Source organism: Notechis scutatus, chromosome 1, assembly GCF_049901735.1.
Source record: "Notechis scutatus isolate UNSWTSFEM ecotype Mainland chromosome 1, rNotScu1.2, whole genome shotgun sequence".
NCBI lineage: Eukaryota > Metazoa > Chordata > Lepidosauria > Squamata > Elapidae > Notechis > Notechis scutatus.
In genome coordinates this window covers 106673590-106695108 of record NC_142009.1, presented here as the reverse complement: position 1 = coordinate 106695108, position 21519 = coordinate 106673590, and the positions used below count along the sequence as shown (strand labels likewise).

General features: G+C 39.0%; 1 protein-coding gene across 6 annotated transcripts in view; it reads right to left on the bottom strand.

Moving 5' to 3' along the window:
- The window catches only part of ATG5 (autophagy related 5), a 37232-nt gene extending 21963 nt beyond the window's left edge, over positions 1-15269 (bottom strand). For 2 of the 6 annotated variants that reach the window (XM_026666619.2, XM_087942764.1), the window contains exons 1-5: positions 15129-15156; positions 12317-12478; positions 10637-10764; positions 3329-3407; positions 1395-1557 (exon numbers count right to left, since the gene is read on the bottom strand). In XM_026666619.2, coding sequence (XP_026522404.1) covers positions 1395-1557; positions 3329-3407; positions 10637-10764; positions 12317-12424 — 478 coding nt within the window. In that variant the 5' untranslated portion in view covers positions 12425-12478; positions 15129-15156. Of the gene's footprint in view, positions 1-1394; positions 1558-3328; positions 3408-10636; positions 10765-12316; positions 12479-14652; positions 15157-15207 lie in introns of those variants that run through there. The other 4 variants (XM_087942751.1, XM_087942737.1, XM_087942755.1 and 1 more) reach the window with 4 other exon arrangements.
- Between the last annotated feature and the right edge of the window lie 6250 nt (positions 15270-21519).

The following is a 21519-nucleotide window of genomic DNA, read 5'->3' as shown; positions in this document are numbered from 1 at the left end:
GTTAGATAGTCTTATATAAGAGTTTTATATGAAACAGCACCTAGATCAAGGCTCTTCACACTTGGCAAGTTTAAGACTTGTAGACTTCAAATCTCAGAATTTCTAAGCTAACATGACTGGAGAAGGAATTCTGCGAGTTGAAGACCACAAGTCTTAAAGCTGTCAAGTTTGAAGAACCCTGACCTAGATCATTATCAAAAGAATGGAACTATTGACTGATAAGGTCTCTCTCCTTGTCCTGCTTTTACTGTTCCCTATCCTTGTGTGACTTATTGCTGCTCCAATCGATCAGTACCCTCAGTTATTCTTATTAATGCCAGCAGCCCAACACCAAGTTACTGCAAATCAGTAAGAGATGCGGTGTTCAGATCAATGTTTGGCATGATCTACCACTTCTTAATCAAAAGTTGACAAAGGATAGCAATGGTTAACCTGTGTGTCACTTGTTATAAAATGATCTTAACAAACAAGATTGAATTATGTCCAAATAACTTAAGACCTTGATGACAAAATATATACAGTTCTTTCATTCCAATTACCGTATATACTCGAGTATAAGTCGACCCGAATATAAGCCGAGGCACCTAATTTTACACAAAAAAACTGGGAAAACTTATTGACTCGAGTATAAGCCGAGGGTGGGAAATGCAGCAGCTACTGGTAAATTTCAAAAATAAAAATAATTAATTTGGGAAACGATCTCACTATCATGAAAGGTTTAATTGATTCACTAACCCAAAAGAAGAAGATGATGACGACAGCGGGAGGCAGGAGTCACTCTCTTCCCCTCCCTCGGAGGCCCCCTGAGTCAGGAGTCACTACCGCCGGCGCGGCCCCAGTCCCGCCGCCTCGTGAAGGGAAAGGCAAAGCGCTTTTTGCCTTTCCCTTCCCGGCTGGGGCTGTTGGGAGTCGCTGCCGCCGGGAGCGGCCCCAGTCCCGCCGCCTCGGGAAGGGAAAAGCAAAGCGCTTTTGCCTTTCCCTTCCTGGCTGGGGCTGTTGGGAGTCGCTGCCGCCGGAGGCCGCGACTCCACACCATTTTTTTTTTTCAGAGGGGAATCTGACTCGAGTATAAGCCGAGGGGGATTTTTTCAGCACAAAAAATGGGCTGAAAAACTAGGCTTATACTCGAGTATATACAGTACTTGAGTTTCAGAAGTACAAGTAGAAACTGGAAATGACTTACAACAGGGGTTTTCAAACTTGGCAAGTTTAAGACTTGTGGACTTCAATTCCCAGAATTCCTCCTCCAGTCATGTTAGCTCAGGAATTCTGGGAGTTGAAGTCCACAAGTCTTAAACTTGCCAAGTTTGAAGAGCCTTGATTTACAATATTACTCAGCCCTAGGTTTTTTAAAGTGATTGAATATACATACTTCACTTAAAAGTGGCTCTTACCATTCTGTAACCCCATCCAAAGTTGCTTATGATCCTTTTTTTGCATTTCATTGATTACTTGACTCTTATGCTTTAAGGCATCTGCTTCTTTTATACAAGCCATGAAATGAGCTTCAATTACTTCCTTAGAGGAGCAATGCAGAAGATCTTTTTCTGGAAAGTTCTAGAAATATAAAATTGTAATCAAATTCAAAATATACTCAAAAGTACTTTAGAGCAGGGGTCTCCAACCTTGACAACTTTAAGACTTGTGGACTTCAACTCCCAGAAATGGGAGTTGAGGTCCACAAGTCTTAAAGTTGCCAAGGTTGGAGACCCCTGCTTTAGAGGAGGTAGTTCTTGTTTAACAACCATTTCTTAAAGACTGTTTAAAGTTACAACAGCACTGAAAAAAATGAATTATGACTATTTTTCATACTGGCAACTATTGAAGCATTTCCATGGTCACATAATCAAAATTCGGACACTGGAGAACTGATAATGTGTTCATGAAAGTTGAATATCCTGGAGTCAAGTGAACACCTTCTGCAACCTTCTGATAATTTTCCCAAGGTACTTTTTCCAAAATTCAACTGGACTTTGTTTGTTTGTTTTTTGAAAATGTTTTCCCTTCTCCTTCAAAAAGTTTCTTCAGTTTTTCAGTTCTGAAGAATTGAATGAAGAAACTTCTTGGATGAGAAGTGAAATATTTTCAAAGAAAAAAAACCAAGACAGTTCAGTTGCCTTTTGGAAAAAGCAGTTTTGGGACAACCATGACCTGGATGATTGAGTATCTCCATAGACATTTTATTGTCTAACAAGCAAAGCCAATGGGGAAGCCAGATTCACTTAACAACTATGCTACCAACTTAACAACTGCAGTGATTCACTTAACAACTGTGGCAAGAAATATTGTAACATGGGGCAAAACTTATTTAACAATTGTTTGTAAATGAAAATTTTAGGCAAATTTGTGGTCATAAGTCGAGGACTGCCTGTATTAGGAAAAATTGCCAATATATCAAGACATAATATGATAGAGAAATGTACTTTACTAGGTTTACAATTCAGCAATAAATACACTAATTCATAGCAACTAGTTTCCAACAAGGAAGAATGATTAATGATCTATGCATTCAATAGTGAGCCAACTTTTAGTATTGAAGTCAATATGCAGGACTGTGGCTTATTCGAGAAAGCCATGAATTGCTCATAGTATATTAACTACATGTATCTATATGTAAGATCCCTGGTGATGCAGTGGTTAGAATGGAGCAAGCTAACTCTGCCCACAGCCTAGAATTTAATCCTGATGGGCTCAAGGTTGATTCAGTCTTCCATCCTTCCAAGGTGGGTAAAATGACAGCTCAGATTGTTGGGGGCAATATGCTGACATTGTAAATGGCTCAGAGAATGCTGTAAACAAGGGGTCCCTAACCTCCAAGTCACAGCCTGCTGGGAACCAGGCCACACAAGCATTGGGTAAGCACGCAAAACTCTATTTGTGCAAGCAGCAGGTGCACATGCACCAACTTGTGCAAAACCATTCCCTCTCTCACCCACCATTGCCACCCCCACCAGTCTGCAGAGCCAGAAATGTTGGGGACCACTGTTACAAAGCACTATGGAGTGGTATGTAAATCTAAGTGCTATTGCTTCTATTGCTATTGCTATTATGAAAGTGGGTAGGCAACTTTTAATAAAAATTTCAATTTTTCTTCCATTCTTTTCAGCCCACCCCCAATGCTATTACAACTACATTTTTAAAACTGATAGTGAGAATGGAGAGTATTAAAACATATTACTCTGAAAACAAATAATAATAATATATAAATTCTTTACTTGTTATCAGTTGATATTTACCATTTCCTTTCCATTCCAGAAATTAAAGCATAAATCCTGCTTCTAATACATCTTTTTGAAGTATATATTAAAGAGATATATTGCTTATATACCTTAAAATGTACTGTGATATTCCATGGAAGGGCTGCATTTGAAGCATGGAGATCAAATAGTAAACCAATGGGATAGTGCCTAAAAAGCAGAGAGCATGGTAATAGTAACAATCTGCATTGCAAGAACTGTAACAGAACATAGTAACTTATTTAGTAGTGCCTACAGCCCCTGAAAATGATAAACAAATCAAACTTAGTGCATTCTTTTTATTTATTTAAAAAATCCTAAATTCTGAAAAGATGAATGCTTACATTCCATTTCCTTTGTAATTAGGTCATCAAATTCCTCAAACCCTGGAAAAATGTGTACTCATGTTAAATAGATTAATAGTATAACGCCTTCCATAAAGTTTTAAAACAAATAGCCAGCCATGTATATCAGCTATTTAATGTTCCTTATAGTCTAGTATATAATCATTGTGCAGAGAATGGAGTCATACTTTTGGAAATCAGTTACAGAAAAAAGATCAAATAACATCCTAGTTACACCAAATACTTTCACAATGGTCCAAAGATCAAATGCTCACATAACTAGCATGATGGTTGCTGCCAGTGGTAGTTACCCTAATGATTCTGACAAAATAATTCTAACCAGGTCATTAACCAAATCATTTTAGCAATAGATGCCGAATTGTCTTCTAGCAGAGTTTTGAGGAATTGGAGGTTTCTGCTCTGATTTTCAACTGTTTATTATTTGCAAACGTGGAATTGTGTTTCATTTTTTTATGGTTTAGGACAATAATCCAGAATCAGAAAACATGATTTAAAGTTACTGGTTTCCTAAACTTATTTGTCTCTGATTTGAGTCTCTCCGGTGATTTTGATCTACACTATATTTAACCATCAGCCCTGCTAACTAGTTCTGATAATAGCTGCTAAACTCCTGACAGGATTCAGATTCAGAAAGTATACCTTAGTTTTGCATTTAAAGTTAACCACTTTTTATCCAAATTGATCATCATGAAAAAGTGTGCTATCTGAAAAATGAAAAGAAGAATTTGCATGCATTTCTCTGGTACACCAGAAATTCTATATTTACACATACTTTGACATTCCTGGTTTGATCCTTTTAATAAACAAAAAGTTTGAGCAGAAAGGCCATCTGCATCCTCACAATATAGCCTACTTTTTGTTGCTTAGTTGGCAATTTTTTTTTTTGCTTAAATCAGATAGTGACATCACTGCTACAGAAAAATAGGCATATTAATAAGCTGCTTAGTAACCACAACTCCTCTTTCATTTCTAATGAGAAATATACTAATATTGTAGGTGTAACAGAATTAAGCTGAATGATAGAGAGAATATGAATCTGACAGATATCTCCAAATAAAAATATAATAATTTGACATACAATATTCATGAATACGCTTCAATATATTTTAAATAAGAATTGAGGTAATACCTTTTTCATATTATTTTAGAGGAAATCTTTGAGGAAACAGCATAAGAGCAAAAGCAGCTACAGCTGTATACATATCACTCATCTTCTAAGGTAGTTTTGTCTAGGATACATTAATAATACCCCACAAACAAAGGTCTATCCATATCACACTAAGAAAAGCACTCACTACTCACTGTTCTACCTTGAAAATTCTTTTTTAACGCTTGTCTTGTGTGAAGAAAATGTTTGTCGAGATACAGCATGAACTGCATAGCTACACTATGTTACTAAGAAATCTCAAGGGTTTATGTCAAGAGTCTGCTACTAATAGCAGCATAGTAAAATATCCAAGTTCCATAATTTTATAGGTAAACTACCATCAGTGCTACAGTTCTGGACCAGATGTTGATTGGGGAAAATAACTACTTCTTTATTTTACAACACCATTTTGTCAGAGATAAATTCTTTACTTAGGTCATTTTGCTTTTCTGTAAAGCAAAAGTGGAATAAATTTGTGTCTTATTAGGCTTTTATCAATCACGGTAAAAAGGAGGGGTGGGGGCAGTTCTAGCTAGCAGATTGGCTAAAATCCTGCAAGTATAGGAAAATTTGTAACAGCTTTATAGAAGAAGAGAGCACAGGTTAAGAAAAGTAGAGAGAAGATTTTGAGCTCTCTATATAGGCAAAGTAAATCAAATGGTTCTTCTAAACTAATCTTCAATTCCAAAGAGTCGTGTTTGTCTTTTAGATTTTTGAGAAAGTCATCAAATAAAAACCTCCAACCCATGTCTAACTTCATGTTTTCTAAATTTTACTGGTTTTACTGGTGTCAAACTTCAAAGTTGATGCAGACAAAAGCAATATTTAAAACAATAAAGCAGGCAGATGGATTCTCTAAAGCTGCAAGATACATTATTAGACATAATATTTGGCACAGAAACCTTATTATTACTTAAAAATCTTAATTCTTAGCAAAAAAAATGCCATGTAAGAGTACAATGCTGGGATATGTAAAAACCCCCTCCAAAATAAATACATTTTTGTACTATAAGACAATATCTTTGTAATATACAATGAAACTTTTACTTTACAGTGATGATACAGTTTCTCAGGTCATATATTTTTACAGCTGTAAACTGTAACTATATGGTAGCAATATTTTTCTACTAACTTTCAGGGAATTTTGAAGTTCTTAAAGCCCTCTGTGAAACATGAGACTAAAAACTTTTTATAACAGAATACCAATAATTTTAAGACAGAATACCAATAATCAGAATGGGAATGCATCATGGTTTTTTTAAAAAGTGAAATTATATCATTCACCACAAGGGAATCTACTATAACAAGAATATGCACCTAACAGACACTGAAGTCAAGAGTGATACGAAAGACACTGTTTTCAACAACAAAATGGCTGAGAGCTAGATCTAGATCTACATATCCTCAAAACTATATTGTCATTAAAACTTGCAAGTATCCATAAATGTTTGTTACCGATAACTAAATATTAATAGAAGAAACATAAGATTAGCATAACAAAGCACAAGCTAGAATTTCATTCTAATTTGGAAATACGATATTCATTATGAAGCATACACATTATTTAATAACTTCAGCCTAATAAAATAGGTCATACTTTTTACTTGCTTAATTTCCTGTACCATATACAGGAAAAGCTAAACATGGCATATAGGATAGAAGTGTTATATGTAGTTATTTAGCACCATCTGCTGGTTGTGATAAACTAAAGTCTGGTATCAATACACATATTCAATAGCTAGTTGCAAGAATGTTTCAGTTCCTTGAAGACTAAATCATTTATGCCACGATTGCTACAAAAATATATTAGACTTCGATATATTGTTGCAACACATCATGTTTTTAAACAATATCAGATATTACTATAGATTAATATAACCAAACTCATAATATAGATGTTCTAAAATGGTAGGACAGCTCTATCAATCAATTTTAAAAAAAACACCAGAAAAAAACAAATCATTCAACTGGAATTATTATTATTTCAATATTGTGCAACTGAAGAATTGAAAAAAATGTATTAAAAATAGTTAACAGAATGATCTTCACAGACGAAAGTCTATGTGAAGTAGTATACGGTAGCATAGCCCAAAAAGATGATCTGCAACAACTGAAGAGGTAAAAAGGGAGAAGTAGGTAAGTGGGAATAAACATATACAGTAGATACAGAAAGTCTACCACCCTATTAAAATACCAGATTTCTGAGATATTAAAAAAAATCAGAGAAAGTTAAATCACAATTTTTTCCACCTTTAATATAAGCATATCAGCTGTACAATTCAACTGAAAACAAATTGGAAAGTGTAAGTGGAAAGAAATAAAAAGCTTACAATAACATGATTTCACAAGTGGTCACATCCTCTGACATGTAAGGAAGTGGCTGTGTTCAGAATTCATCAATCACATTCAAACTGATGGTAAATAGTATTCAGTGTACACCAGTGATGGCTAACCTATGACACGCATGTCACTCGTGACACGCCGAGGCACTTTGACTGACACGCCTGTTGGTGTGGGGGAAACCTGCACATTTAGAGGCTGCCTGTGCTCTGCTCCAATCCCTGCTCCCTGCTTGTTGCGTGGAGGTGTGGTGTCACCGCTGCCGCAAGATCTTTGCAGCAGAGAACCAGTTTTAACCGCCATAAACTGAGGTTTGTCAGTTTCATTACCTCAGGGACGCTACAGGAGGAAAGGAGATCCATGAGGTTCACAGCCCTGTAAGGTGGCCTTCCGATCCCCACATCCTGCACCTGCAGCCCTGAGACCAGGGAGATGAGTTTCACAGCCCTGTGTGATCACCCCAGCCCAGTCCGTCATAAACCAAATTATTGATATTTCTTGAAGTGACACACGACCCGAAAAAGGCTACACTTTTTCCCGATTTTCGACACACCAAGCTGAAAAGGTTAGCCATCACTGGTGTACACCTACCATCAATTAATGTGACTCTGATGAAGCCCATTTAAGTTCAACTCTTCTAGTAGGATTTTTCTGACATTTATTCAGCTGTTTTTACAGTAAAGGCCATGATCTTCAAAGAGCTTATAAAGCATCAAAGAAATCTCTTGGTTGGAAGGTATCAGTCGGAGAAAGGGGCAAAATGTTTCCAAGATATCGGATATACATTGGAACACAGTGAAGACAGTCATCAACAAGTGGGAAAAATATGGCACCCAACTGTGACATTACCAAGAACCGGATGTCCATCTAAAACTGATGAAAAAAACAAGAAGAAAACTGGATTGAGAAGCTGCCAAGAGGCCTTCAGCAACATTAACAAAACTGCAGGAATTTCTGGGGTAGGATGGCAAGGCAGTAGCCTTTTTTACAACAAAAAACATCCAGGTCTGGCTACGTTTTGCAAAAACCTACATCAAGTCTGACAAAAGCAAGTGGGAAAATTGTCTTATGATCTGATGACACCAACATTTTGACCGTAATTCCAAAAAGTTTGTTTTGCGCAAAATAGCACTGAGCATTACCAAAAGTACATCATACCCTCAGTAAAGCATGGTAGTGGCAGCGTTATGCTTTGAGGCTGCTTTTCTTCAGCTGGAACTGGGGCTATAGTCAAGGTGGATGGAATTATGAACAGTTCCAATTATCAGTCAATTTTGGCACAAAACCTTCAGGCCTCTGCTAAAATACTGCAGATAAGAGGAATTATCTACATGACAATGACCAAAAGCATATTATAATTTTCCCCTAAAAGATTTGATGTTTTTCAATTGAGTTGTATAATTTACTGCATATGTTAAAGGTAGAAAAAGATTCTGATTATCTTGGTTTGATTTTTTTACCTCTCAAAAACCTGGCATTTAAAAAGGATGTATAGATTTCTACATCCTCTGTATGATTGCCAATAGCAGGCTGTCCTCCAATAGTGTTCCCAAGAGCTGCATTGAGTCCTATATGGTTGGCCCTGTCATTCATAATTCTGAGTAAAGCCCCAGAACACTGAGATAAGAAAGCTGAATCTGCCTCTTTTCGGCATCAACCCAGATTCTAGGAACTATAAATTTCGTACATAACAGCAATTGTAATGTATTCCTGACCTTAAGCTCTATGGATTTAACACAGAAAGAGTATCAACAGCATATGCTCTCCCTTCATTAATGCATTTGCTATAAAAACAACAAAGTAGCTGTTGAAGAGATGTATCAAAATACTATTTTGATCACTCACCTTTGAAGAAAATCATGCAATTAAATTATTTTATGTAAAGGGTACAATAAGATCAGACATATGATTTTAATGGTACGTCATAAAACTTATATAAAGAATGGGTTTTAAATAATAAATTAAATAATAGTATTCAAAATCGATTTTTTAAAAAAGACATGGAAGTAAAATAAAGGAAAAAACTGAAATTAAAATGAATATAAAATGAGTGCGGAACAAGCAAGTATACACTTCCTAACAGCATGAAGTTTGTATAAAGAAAGATGTGGAAACTGCTCCGAACGGAAGACAAAAAACCCCCAAATTTTGGACAGTCTCTTAGAAGTGTGTAATGTTTGGCTATTAGTAAATACGAACAAGATGCTTATTGACATTATGTGAAATGGGGTGTAAATAAGTAGAACAATGCACATATGAAAATGAGAACTCCAGAAGTGGGCATGAAAGAACAATGCTGTGTAAATTGTGCAGAGAAAAAATATGGCTGCCAAAAGTACAGGCAAGAAGAGCAATTTTAAAATTAAAAGAGGAAGAAAAGTTGGAAAGTGATTTTGATGGAAATATAAAATTGCATGAAAGTGGATGAAAAGCATAGAACTTCTAACAATGAGTATAATAAAAAATAAAACTTATAAAATAAAACTGCCAAATTAATATCCAGGAAGAAACAGAGTGGAAACCATAAATGTTGTGAGAATGTTTGAAACTATTAAGATGTACCAGTAGATGCTTTTATTGCATTGTTTATATTATACATAATGGGATTAAATATTTTAGGAAAGCTTGCACTTGTATCCACTCCCTTATTTGCAAAATGTATAATACAATAATTAAGGTGCATGCAAATGTTTTATGTCAGGAAGAGACTATAAGAACATGATTTCTGTTCTGCCCTACCCCTTTTCCTTGCTAAAATGCTAATTACTTGGCATGTGTATTAATAATTAAGTACCATATTTAAATAGGCTTAAAGCTAAACAATTCCAAGCTCTTTTCAAATTCTAATTGAGATTAGCAAAGATTCTTGCTTAATCACAATCATTACTACTCTGTTATGGATATGGTTACAGCTATTTATATCTTAGAAAATATGGGTATGCAGTAGCAGAAGAAATACTGATAGGCATTTTCTTCTTTAGTCTGTGCGAGTGATTTACCAACCAGGATTCCTATCTAAGGTAGTATAACCAAAATTTGAAACAAGCAAACATTCATTTAACCAGAAATCACCATCAGTACAACAGATTCTTCAAGCAGATTCCATGTGTGCCAAAATAAAAGAAAGATTGATGCAAATAATCTCATCAATCACTCCTGAATTAAGCAAAGAGAGAATTATCTCTGCACAAGACATAACTTTACTGTTACATAACAGATAAATGTTAAAACTTTAAATCCATAAACTATCATTTTATTTAACAGAAAGATTAGCTCATGTCTAGATATATGCAATCTTTTAAAAACATGCCTCATGAAAAGAAATTTTATTTGGCATACCAACTATGTTTAACAAGATTTTTTGTTTGTTTTAGAAAACAAACAAAAACAAACAAAAACTTAGAAAAGTTTGATACAATCTTTTAGTTGATTGTGAAAATGTTAAATGGCTGCCAGCAAATCTAACTTTATAAAGCGTTGGTTGGAAATTTTCACTCCATTTAAGATTGCTGACTTGTAGAAAATATGCATTCAAAAATTTAACTCACCATTTCAAAGGGGTACCTTCATTTTCAAACCATATTTCCCCTATGTCTTCTCGTCTCATAACCTTTTGAAAATGTTTTTTCACTTTGTCAGTTACAAGTGTCAGGTAGCTTATCCTAGGTAAAAGCAGCTGAAAAACAAAGTTTGAAAAATGGATTTTGCACATTTTGTGAACTGATTTCAAACAGAATGTATGGATTTCATTCAAAATTTGTGATTTAAACTAAAATATATACTATAAAATATATATGCACTACATGGGATTACCATAAAAGGAAAGAGATAGCTAGAGGAATATTTCCTATTCCACCGTTATAAGATATTGCTAAAACAATAAGGCATTATTGTCTATGGGGATTCTCAGTCATTCAGGTGATGGTTGTCCCAAAGGTGCTTTTTCAAGAGGCAACTAGACTTCCTTCAGCTCTGAAGAAGCTTCCTGAATAAGAAGCAAAACGTCTTCCAAGAAAAACCAGAAAGTCCAGTAGCCTTTTGAAAAAGCAACTTTGGAACAATAAGATATTGTTGTTGCTTCAGCCCACAAATACAAGGGTGAGCATGTCATACTTTACAGGGCAGGAAAAAGAATGCCTTTTTTATTTTACAAAACAGAATAAAATTTCTTCAGATTCCAGTCAATGAAACATTCATTTCAGTGTAATTATGTGATTTTAAAAAACATACTGCACAATAACACCCTGGAACCACAGAAGTGAGCTTTATTGAGCTTTAGGGGACTGACATTCAAGCAATTAGGTTGAAAACTGCGGGCATAAAAGCTAAAGATACAATCCACAATTACTTGCATACTAGTTAACACAGTGGTCCCCAACCTTTTTTGTACCAGGGACCAGTTTCAAGCAGAAACACTTTTTCAAGGACCGGGAGTCTGAGTTTGGTGGTTTGCTTGCAGACGTTTCATTACCTGACTAGGTAACATCTGATGTTGTTACCTAGTCGGGTAATAAAATGTCTGCCAGCAAACCACCAAGTTCAGGGAGCGCCAATGCCTCCTCATTGCAACCCTGAGCGACAGATATTCTCTTCTATTGGGACATTTAAAACGGAGGGTTTCAGCTGCAGATTCAGGAACTGCGCCGGGCTGAGGAGCGCCTTCAAAACTGAGTGCTGGGCGGCGGCGGCCCACGGCTCTCGGCCCTGCCTTCCTCAGCCCCATCCTTCAGGTTTCTCCCTCCCTCCCTCAGGTGTCTGCCTCGTTCCTCTCTCAGTCGCTCTCTCGCTCCTCCACCAGCCCAGGAAGAAACTGCTTCAAAGAAGCCGGCATATATTATATTAGAAATGTTAGAAGATACCAATATTAGAAACATATATTAGAAATGTGGGACAATGTGCCAGATAGAATAGCAGAATAAATCCTGTAACAAAATGAAATTCTATTATCAAGCTTGTTAATAACGCCGATATGAAATATTTATCCAACAATGTTTACTGACATAAAATATTTATCCAACAAAACATTATTTGTTAGGTCAAATATGCAAGACAATTACTAGATTTATACATCCTAGGTTATAGTTTACTGAACCATAAATTACTGAATAATTATCTGGGTTGATACATCATACTAAGCCAAAACTAAGCCACAATTTTACTTTGTATGATGTGTAAACCCAGGCACAATATTCTTCAACTATAGGTCTTTCATGGAGTGAAAGGCTTACATAGTACGGTTCCGCTTCTCTTTCGGTACTCTCATCTTGATACAACATAAAACAGGTTGGTATTCTTCCAAACCACACATCTCTGAGTACATCTTTGTCATCTGTCATTCTTCCAGGAAGTGCAGAAACACATCTAGGCTAAATTATTCCTTAGATAATCCACTACAAACAAAAAACAAAGACTCAGCTTTTAAACCCACATGAATATCTGAATCATATTACCCCTTTAGTATGGGATTTTTTTCTTCTTGAATCTTCAAATTATGGTTAGTTGAAAAAAGTATTACTATCTTCACATTGCATAGCATCCTAACCTGTGATGATATACTTTATGAATTGATTACCTATGCTCTGAATTTCTTTAGTTAAAAATAATAAGCTTGTATAATAAACCAAATGTAGTCTAAATATTGTTGTGATGTGATTTGTTCTAACCCATTTTTCTGTTTAAGCAAATGGTAGCTTTGAAGACAAAAAGCAATTTTAGTAGGGGTGCAACTAGAAGGGAAGACAGGAACAACTGCACAGGAAAAATATGTACATGAAAATCAGAACTGATTTGACAATTCTTCTTAAAGCTAGAGAGAGATATTTGCTTTAAATAATGAACAGCTTATCAAGTCCATTCTAACTTCTCAGTACACCATCAATTAAATAAACCAAAATGACAGCATGCTTTTACACAAATCTGTAATTGCCTAATATGAGGACTTTATTTACAAAATTCTCTAAAAAAATATATCCTTTTACCAATCTCAGGATAGAAGGCCAAGTCAACTTAAGCCAATCAGAATCCAAGTCCTGGCAGTGAGTTAAGCCTTTTTGAGTGGCAATAGTGGCACTAGGGTTGAAGTTGTTTATAAGAGGGGGGAGACATGCCAGCAAAATCAACTTAGCCATTTTCTGGATTTTTGACACACCAAGCACAAAGAATTGCCATCTTATTCACACACTCACATACACACACACACAAATACTCTTTTGAGAGTGGGCATCAGAATTTTATTTTTAATGTGTCCAAGTGTGTTCAACAGGAAAAAGTGTCAATAAAAGTTATATTTTCTTATCAAAACTTTTGCCAATCAATCAAGCCGTGGTGGCACAGTGGCTAGTATGCAGCATTGCAGGCTAACTCTGCCAACTGCCAGGAGTTCAACTCTGACTTGCTCAAGATTGACTCAGCTTTCCATCCTTCAGAAGCTGGTAAAATGAGGACCCAGATTGTTGGGACAATATGCTGACTCTCTAAACTGCCTAGAGAGGGCTGGAAAGAACTGTGAAGCCATATATAAGTCTAATTGCTATTGCTATCACTGTTTTAGACTTTTTGGAGGCAGTTACAAGTCATCCAGTGGCACTGTGATTCTGGAAACAGGACAAAGTTTCAACTCTTTTCCTTGTTTTGGGGAGAGATTAACAGAGCAACTGAGAACAGAAAGCATCTGAGAAGGAAATAGTTCCTTTCCTCAAGCTCAACTCTCCAAACTGTGCTGAAGTTAATGAAATATACTTCTGAATCTCAGTAGCGCAGGGGTGTCAAACTCATGACCCACAGGCCAGATGTGTCACGCACTGGCCATGCCCATCCCTGGTTTAGCGAAGGGTGGAAAAGTTGCGATACATCACATGATGACACGATGACACAAGTTTGACACCCTGCAGCAGCGGGATTCACTGATTAACAGACAGTAAACAAACCTAACTTAAGCAATTTCACCCCCCCACAACATCTGCATTAGCTTTCTCCAACTCAAGCACTTTCTGGCTGACGAAATGTGGACTTGTACAAGTAGCCCACGACTTACGACAGTTCATTTAGCGACCGTTCAAAGTTACAACAGCATTGAAAAAGGTGACTTATGACCATTTTCCAGTTACAACCTTTGTAGCGTCCCCGTGAACATTTAGATCAACGTTTAGATGCTTGGCAACTGGTTCACCCTTATGACCATTGCTGTGTGATCACCTTTTGCAACTTTTTGATAAGCAAAGTCAATGGGGAAGCCAGACTCAAGTTAGTAACCAAGTTACTAACTTATCAACTGCAGCTATTAACAACTGTGGCAAGAAAGGTCATAAAATAGAGCAAAACTCATATAAACAAACATCTCACTTAACCAAAGAAAGTTTGGGCTGTTGTGTAAGTCGAGGACTGCCTATACTCCAGAGTTTCCAGCCCACAGGAAACTGAAGTGAATGCTGGGAACTTGTCCAAATAGCCTGGAGGGTGGCGTTGGACGACTTATATTATGGCAGACAATCAAGCTTACTTAATACTGGGGAAGAGGCCACCTGGCATTCCCCAACAGTTTGGATCTCATAACCCGGGAACTCACCAAAAAGTCACGTTAGTTGGGATTTATAGGATTTAAAGTTAGCACCGGTTAATTCACCAGATGTCCAATGAACACTATTGGAGGAAACGCCATGCAAAGGCTATATAAGCCGCATGCAATCTCTTGAGGCAACAGAGCAGGGAACCTCTTTGGAAACCCACCCCGGTGTTTCCCAAATTAATTCGGGGCGGGGGACGGCTCTTCGGCACGACCTTCTTATGCCGTGGGAAGGGAGCGGGCGCGTATGCAATGCATCTCCTTGCACGATTAAAGCTCAGCCTGCAGCGCCCCCGGGAAAGCCCCGCATAGGAGGAAAGGGGCGCGAGGAAAAGGAAGACCACAACTCTCCGTCTCGCGGCGGAGAGGGGAGGGGGTGGGTGAGAGAGGAGCGAAGGTTGCCCCCCGCACGCACACACTGCATCTGCCGTTCGGACGCCCCGAGACCCAACAGAGGGAAGAGGCAATGCAACCGTTACCTGCCAGTTCGTTTCCGTGTCCAGCCGCGCCCCCCCCCCGCACTCTCCGCCCTTCCGCTAGCCACTCTCTCACTCGCACCTCTCTACAACGCGCAAACTCCACTCGCCCCGCCCACCAAAGAGGTCTTCCTTTTAAAGACGCCGAGTGGGGGGGGGGAGTCACGTGACTCAGCTCGAGTCTTCCAAACCTCCCAGACCGGAGAGCTATTGATTTGGTTTCTGTTGCAACCCGGAAGTGCTGGATAATCATAGAGACTACAGAAACAGGACGTCCTCGCGAGCTGAGTTCGGCTTTGCTGAAGCTGCCCTCCAGGGGGCAGTATATTCCCCAGATTGGTGGCCTGGCAGGTGATTCTAGGGCGCGCATGACAGTCGATGAATTAAGCCTCCCAACCTTTTTTGCAATCAACCATGGGAGCCGGGGCTGCTGGAAGTTGAAGTTCAGCAAATTTGCAGGCCGTGTAGAGCAGTGTTTCTCAACCTTGGCAGCTTTAAGGTGTGTGGACTTCAACTCCCAGAAATCCCTTTTACTGAGGGGATGTTGGGACTTGAAGTCTGCACATCTTAACGCTGCCCAAAGTTGAGAAACAGTACTGTAGCAGTTTGAATTGCAGTGTCTTCTGTAGAACCAGGAAAAATAAAGTGTGCTAATTTGGCTAGAGGGAAATTTTTTAAATCCTGTTAAGGTGATCGGTTGCTATACTATCAAAAAAAATAACAAAGCAATTTATTAGGAAGGTGAATGGGGCTATTCATTGTATTCATTGAAATGCTTTATTATCTCCAGGAGGCTTACCCTGTTTAAAATGTAATGATAGCTACATATAAGACCCACAAACTTTCTAAAATGGAAGGCCTGGGGAAAAAGGAGTTAAGATCTAAATGGGAATAACTCCTATCAACTTAGTATGTTGTATGAATCCAGCCTTGATGATTTGTAAAGCATACTGTATAATTTAATGACAGAACCTTGCAAGTTTCAGTCATCAAGCCATGATTAAATAAGCTGTGACTTAGCTTGCTGTATATGTATTTGTATATGTATTTTGATGTTATTGAAAAATGTAATAGCCACAGGTAAGAGAAAAGTAAAGCACATTTAATGAACTGTAGCTATTGTGGAAAGGGAACTTCACGAAGATGGTAGTGTTACTCAAACAGGAAAAGCCCAAGGGGAACATCAGGCCAGCCATAAAACAAACTTACATAGGAAAAGAAATCAAATAAAAGGTATTAAACAATCCCTATAGACAAAAGCCTAAGTAATTAAAAAAAACTAGACAAATAAGAAAAGGAAACCCTTACAAACACAGGACATACCAAATAAGCAAAACAAACAGACAAAAGACACAAAAAATATAAATTACAAAAGAGACAGACAGGAGATTGCCACAAAACAAATATGAAAAAAAAACCATTATAAAGCTAAAAGAGATTAGGAAAAACCGATAATACAATCTAACCACCCTGTGGAGTTTGCCCTCCGGCGGGAATAAAGACAAACTCAAACAGGATTTGAAACATTAAGCACAAATACAAACATTCACAAGAAATCAACTCACAAAGGGAGAAAAGGGTATAAAAACCAGGGACTTACCATAAGAAGCCAGCTAGCCCAGGAACGCAGACTTCTTGCTGTCCACCGCTTTCCTGAAAAATAAAAAGATCCAGCTTTCAAGCAGTTGTCCTTGCACCGGAGCTCTCCCAGCGGGAAAATCGAATCCTCGGAAGAAAGGCATTTTGACACCTTTTTACAATTGGCGACCACGAAGGTTTTACAGCCAACGCTGCCACCGGACCGGGCCCGCGGATCCAAACCCAGCCGGCATGGACCTTCTTTGTCCAGGGACAACATCCATGGACCCAGCCCGGAAGGTATAGGGTAGTAAAGGGAGTCCTTGGGCTTTTCTGCTCAACAGCTGCTTGAAAGCAGGTGAGTACCGCTTCAAATTTATAATCTTACTAGGGAGGGGAATGGAAGCGTGAGTGTACCAGGTGTGTGATTGTGGGTTTTCTCTGCAGAAACAGCGGGACCTCACCTCCGTGATTGCCAGCCGCACCCCAGCCAGCTGCTAGCTCAAACACGAGCCGTGACCGGCTGGATTTGGGAACGCAAGGGGTGATCACGGAGTGTGAGTCCTTCTGAAGGACGTAAGAAAAACCGAGTGGGCTGCAAAAGGAACTGGTGTTAGGAAATAAATAAAAAGCAGAGGAAAAATAGTCCCGGTGCATCCCGCAAGCAAAGCCCTGTGCATTTAGAAGGGGCCCGTACCGGCTGCTGGCAAACAAAATTGGAAATAGTTTGTCTAAAAAGCAGAAAAGGTCTTTTCAGATCCCCACCTTTAAGGGAGATTTGAAAACTGATGGCTGAGTGTAGGGAGGGGCCCGTACCAGAGCTGCTAGGGGGCAGACGGTCCTCCGAGATCCCCATTTTTTAGGGGTGGGTCTTAAAACTGACAGCTGAGTTTCCCTAAAAGAAAGGGGCCCGTACTCCGTGTGTAGGGAAACCGGAGTCCTTTCCAGACCTTTTTTGTCTGAAAACTGATGGCTGTAGCCCGGCTAAACCAAAGTAATCCCCACATCAGGTAGGGAATATGGGAAGTTGTAGCTCGAGGGCAATGGAAGAGACCCCCTTGGATAAATTACTTGAGGCTTGGGACGAAAGCCAAGTGCCTGTCCTGACTGGAATGCATAAAAAAGAAGCAAAAAGAATTTGCAAAAAGTGGGCTTTATTGCGAGATGACACAGGTAGACAAATTTGGTCTGATAGCGGTACTTTAGATTATAAAACCCTGAAAGCACTTAGAACACACATTAAACCCAGCCAAATACCCTATTGGTACTGCTGGGCTGAAATGGCTAGGACCAAAGACCTGACCGAGGAAAAAGATCAGGAAAAACCTGAAACCCATTCCCTGGAAGGAAAGACTGAGGCACGGATTATGGCTCCCCTTTTAAGCAAACCAGTGCCAGGCAGAAATAGGGGACAATTAGAATACGTTTTTACCCACACTCCCTTCTCTGCCTCTGACTTGGAAAAAGGATACCCCAGCTTTCAGGGCTGATCCTCAAACAGTAATTCAAACCCTGAAATCTATCATAGACAGCCATAATCCATCCTGGGGTGATATGACCCAGCTGCTACAAGTCTTTCTAACTAAAGATGAACTATTAAAACTATTTGAAAAAACAGACCAAATAGCTAAACTTCCAACTATCCCTGGACAGGCAGCCCCAGCCCGCATCACATGGCCAGTACCTCGCCCTGACTGGGACTACAATGATACCAATCACTGGGATGAATACACAAGAGCAAAAAATAACTTACTAGAAGCTTTAGAGGAAATAGGTAAAAAGCCTTTAAACTGGTCCGAATTCCAAAAACAACACAAAGAGAAAAGGAAAACTCTGATGCCTTTTGGGTCCACCTGTCAGAAGCAGCTATTCCATGTGCCCATCTAGACCTTAGCTGCCTGAAGGACCAAAGGATTTTAGCTTCAGCCTTTGTGGACCAGTCCACCATGGATATCAAAGAGCATTTCCACCGCTTCGTCTCTAACTGGCCAACCTTAGAAATAGCAGAGTTGCGCAGGATCGCTAACTTTGTCTATGATCAAAGAGACAAACTGAAAGAGGAGGAGAAAGATAGAAAGAGGAGGATAGAAAGACAGGAGGACTTAAAAATGTTTGCTGTAATGCAACATGACGCCAGACAAACGCCAGGTAAAACCCCCTATAATTCAAGGAAATGCTGGCATTGTGATAAAGCAGGCTGGTTGCAAGGCAAATGCCAGCATTGCTATAGGTGCAGACAGGAAGGGCATTTCAGCAGGAAGACAGGAAGGGCATTTGACCTGCCCCTTTCCTGACTAGAACATGAGAATGAAAACACTGAATTCATGGCTACCTTTAACGAGCTGGCTATTCCCCTAAAAAATGGCCCAGAAGGGGAACCCATTGTCACCATTCTTATAGGAGGAAAAAAATACAATTGCTTAGTTGATACTGGAGCCACCTCCTCATTAATTACTGAACCACCATATAAAGCTTCAGTGGCTGAAGGGGCTTGGGATAGCATAATGGGAATGAGGGGAAAAATAATCCGTGTAGAATTTACCCACAACCTAACAGTAGAACTAGGACCTTTCACAGTAGACCATTCATTCACTATTTGCCCCCAGTTGCCACTATCCCTACTAGGAAGGGATCTCCTATGTAAAATGGGGGCTACCATAACATGTGGCAAACAGGGACTGCAATTGGAGATCCCAGGAAAAGGCACACATAAGACAATCATGCTGATAACCAGCAACATGGGGCTTCATGAAGATTTAAAAAGCCTGCCACCCTCCTTATGGGACTGGGATGCATCAGAAGTGGGACTACTTAAAGGAGCAACACCTGTTACTATCCAAGTGAAACATGGACCACCTCCATGCATGCTCCAATACAAAATCCCTGCAGAGGCAATTCTCCCCATAAAGGAATTAATACAAGCATACCTAAAGCAAGGAGTTCTCATTAAATGTACCTCTCCCTGCAACACCCCCATTTTTCCTGTGAAGAAATCTACAGTATACAAAGATGGAAACCCCATCTTTAGATTTGTGCACGATTTAAGGCTCATAAATAACCAAGTGATACCAAGAGCCCCCATAGTGCCTAACCCATCAACTATAATCACCGAGGTGCCAGCCTCAGCCACCTATTTTTCTGTCATAGATTTGTGTTCTGCTTTTTTTAGCAACCCGATGGACTCAGCACCCCAATATCTATTTGCCTTTACTTGGCAAGACCAACAGTATACCTGGACTCAATTGCCACAAGGCTACACTGAGTCCCCTAACCTATTCTCACAAATATTAAGGGCAGACCTCTCCTCCATTTCCCTACCACAGCAGTCCACTTTGATCCAATATGTTGATGATTTACTGTTGGCATCTCAGACCAAGCTAGCATGTAAAACAGACACCCTATACTTACTTGAAGCCCTGGCAGAAAGAGGGCACAAAGCCTCCAAATTACAATATTTAAAACAAGAAATAACATATCTGGGCTACATTATTGCCCCAGGAATGAGAAAATTGGCCCCTAACCGGGTAGAGACCATTTTAGCCATGAAACCACCCCAGACAAAACGACAAGTAAGTGCCTTACTGGGAGTACTGGGCTTCTGCCGCCCATGGATCCCCTCGTTTGGAGAATTAGCCCGACCATTCATTCAACTAACAGGCAAAAACATGCCTGACCCCATTGAATGGTCCAAACCTTTGGACAAAACACTTCAGACCATGAAACAAACCCTGGCATCAGCCCCAGCACTCGGGCTACCTGACTATAGGAAACCTTTCACCTTATTCATCCATGAAAAATTAGGTGTTGCCTCTGGCGTTCTGACACAGCCTTTTGTACACACACATTGACCAGTCGCTTACTATTCTGTAACCCTAGATCCAGTAGCTCAAGGGGCTGTCCCCTGCTTAAGAGCTGTGGCGGCTACAGTCAAACTTGTGAAACGATCTAAGGATTTAGTACTAGGACATCCACTATTGCTAAAAGTCCCCCATGAAGTTTTTGCGATTCTCTTAAAGAGCCAGACACAAGCTTTCACTCAGCAGCATTTGGCTCAATATGAAGCTGAACTTTTTACCTCTGATCACATTACATTTGAGAGGTGCAATACTCTAAACCCAGCTACCCTGCTCCCCACAGAACAGGAGGAAGGTAATCTCCATGATTACCTCCATTTAGTGCATGACGCTGAACTACCCCGCTCCGATTTAACATGTATTTGTATTGCTTTGAACATATATATATATAATTAGACATTCAAGGTGGGGTTCTGTGAGAATGACAAGCTTGGGTGAAACTCAACATAACCCAAAACTAGACAAACTGGTTTCCAGTGTAATAAATAAGGCAGAATCTTGTACAATAGCAAACAAGTTGAACAACTAAAAAAGGAAAAAGTATGTAATATAAAGTATAATACAATACATTACGGTAGAGGATAAATCTTCAGATGATAAATCGGGAAGAATTCCCACTGGGAAGTCAAACAAAGTAATCTATGAAAATCTAGTTCTTAAATATATGTAAGATCCGGCAATTAAGTTTTCACATGGATTCTTTGCACATTCCAGGAAATAAGGCCATCTGGTTTATCATAACACAAACTCTTACTTAACTTGTATTTGATATCAGGATGCAAGTACAAAAACAAGGTGTTTATCACTTTGGTACCAATGTACATTTTGTTATTCAATGTCATTGTAGTTAGAAGGAGAAAAATCCTTCTCCCTAAAGCTTCCTTCTCAAATATTTTGACCCCCAAATGAAAAGAGAGGATTCATTGGAAAAGAACCTGATATTGGGAAAGATTAAAGGCAAA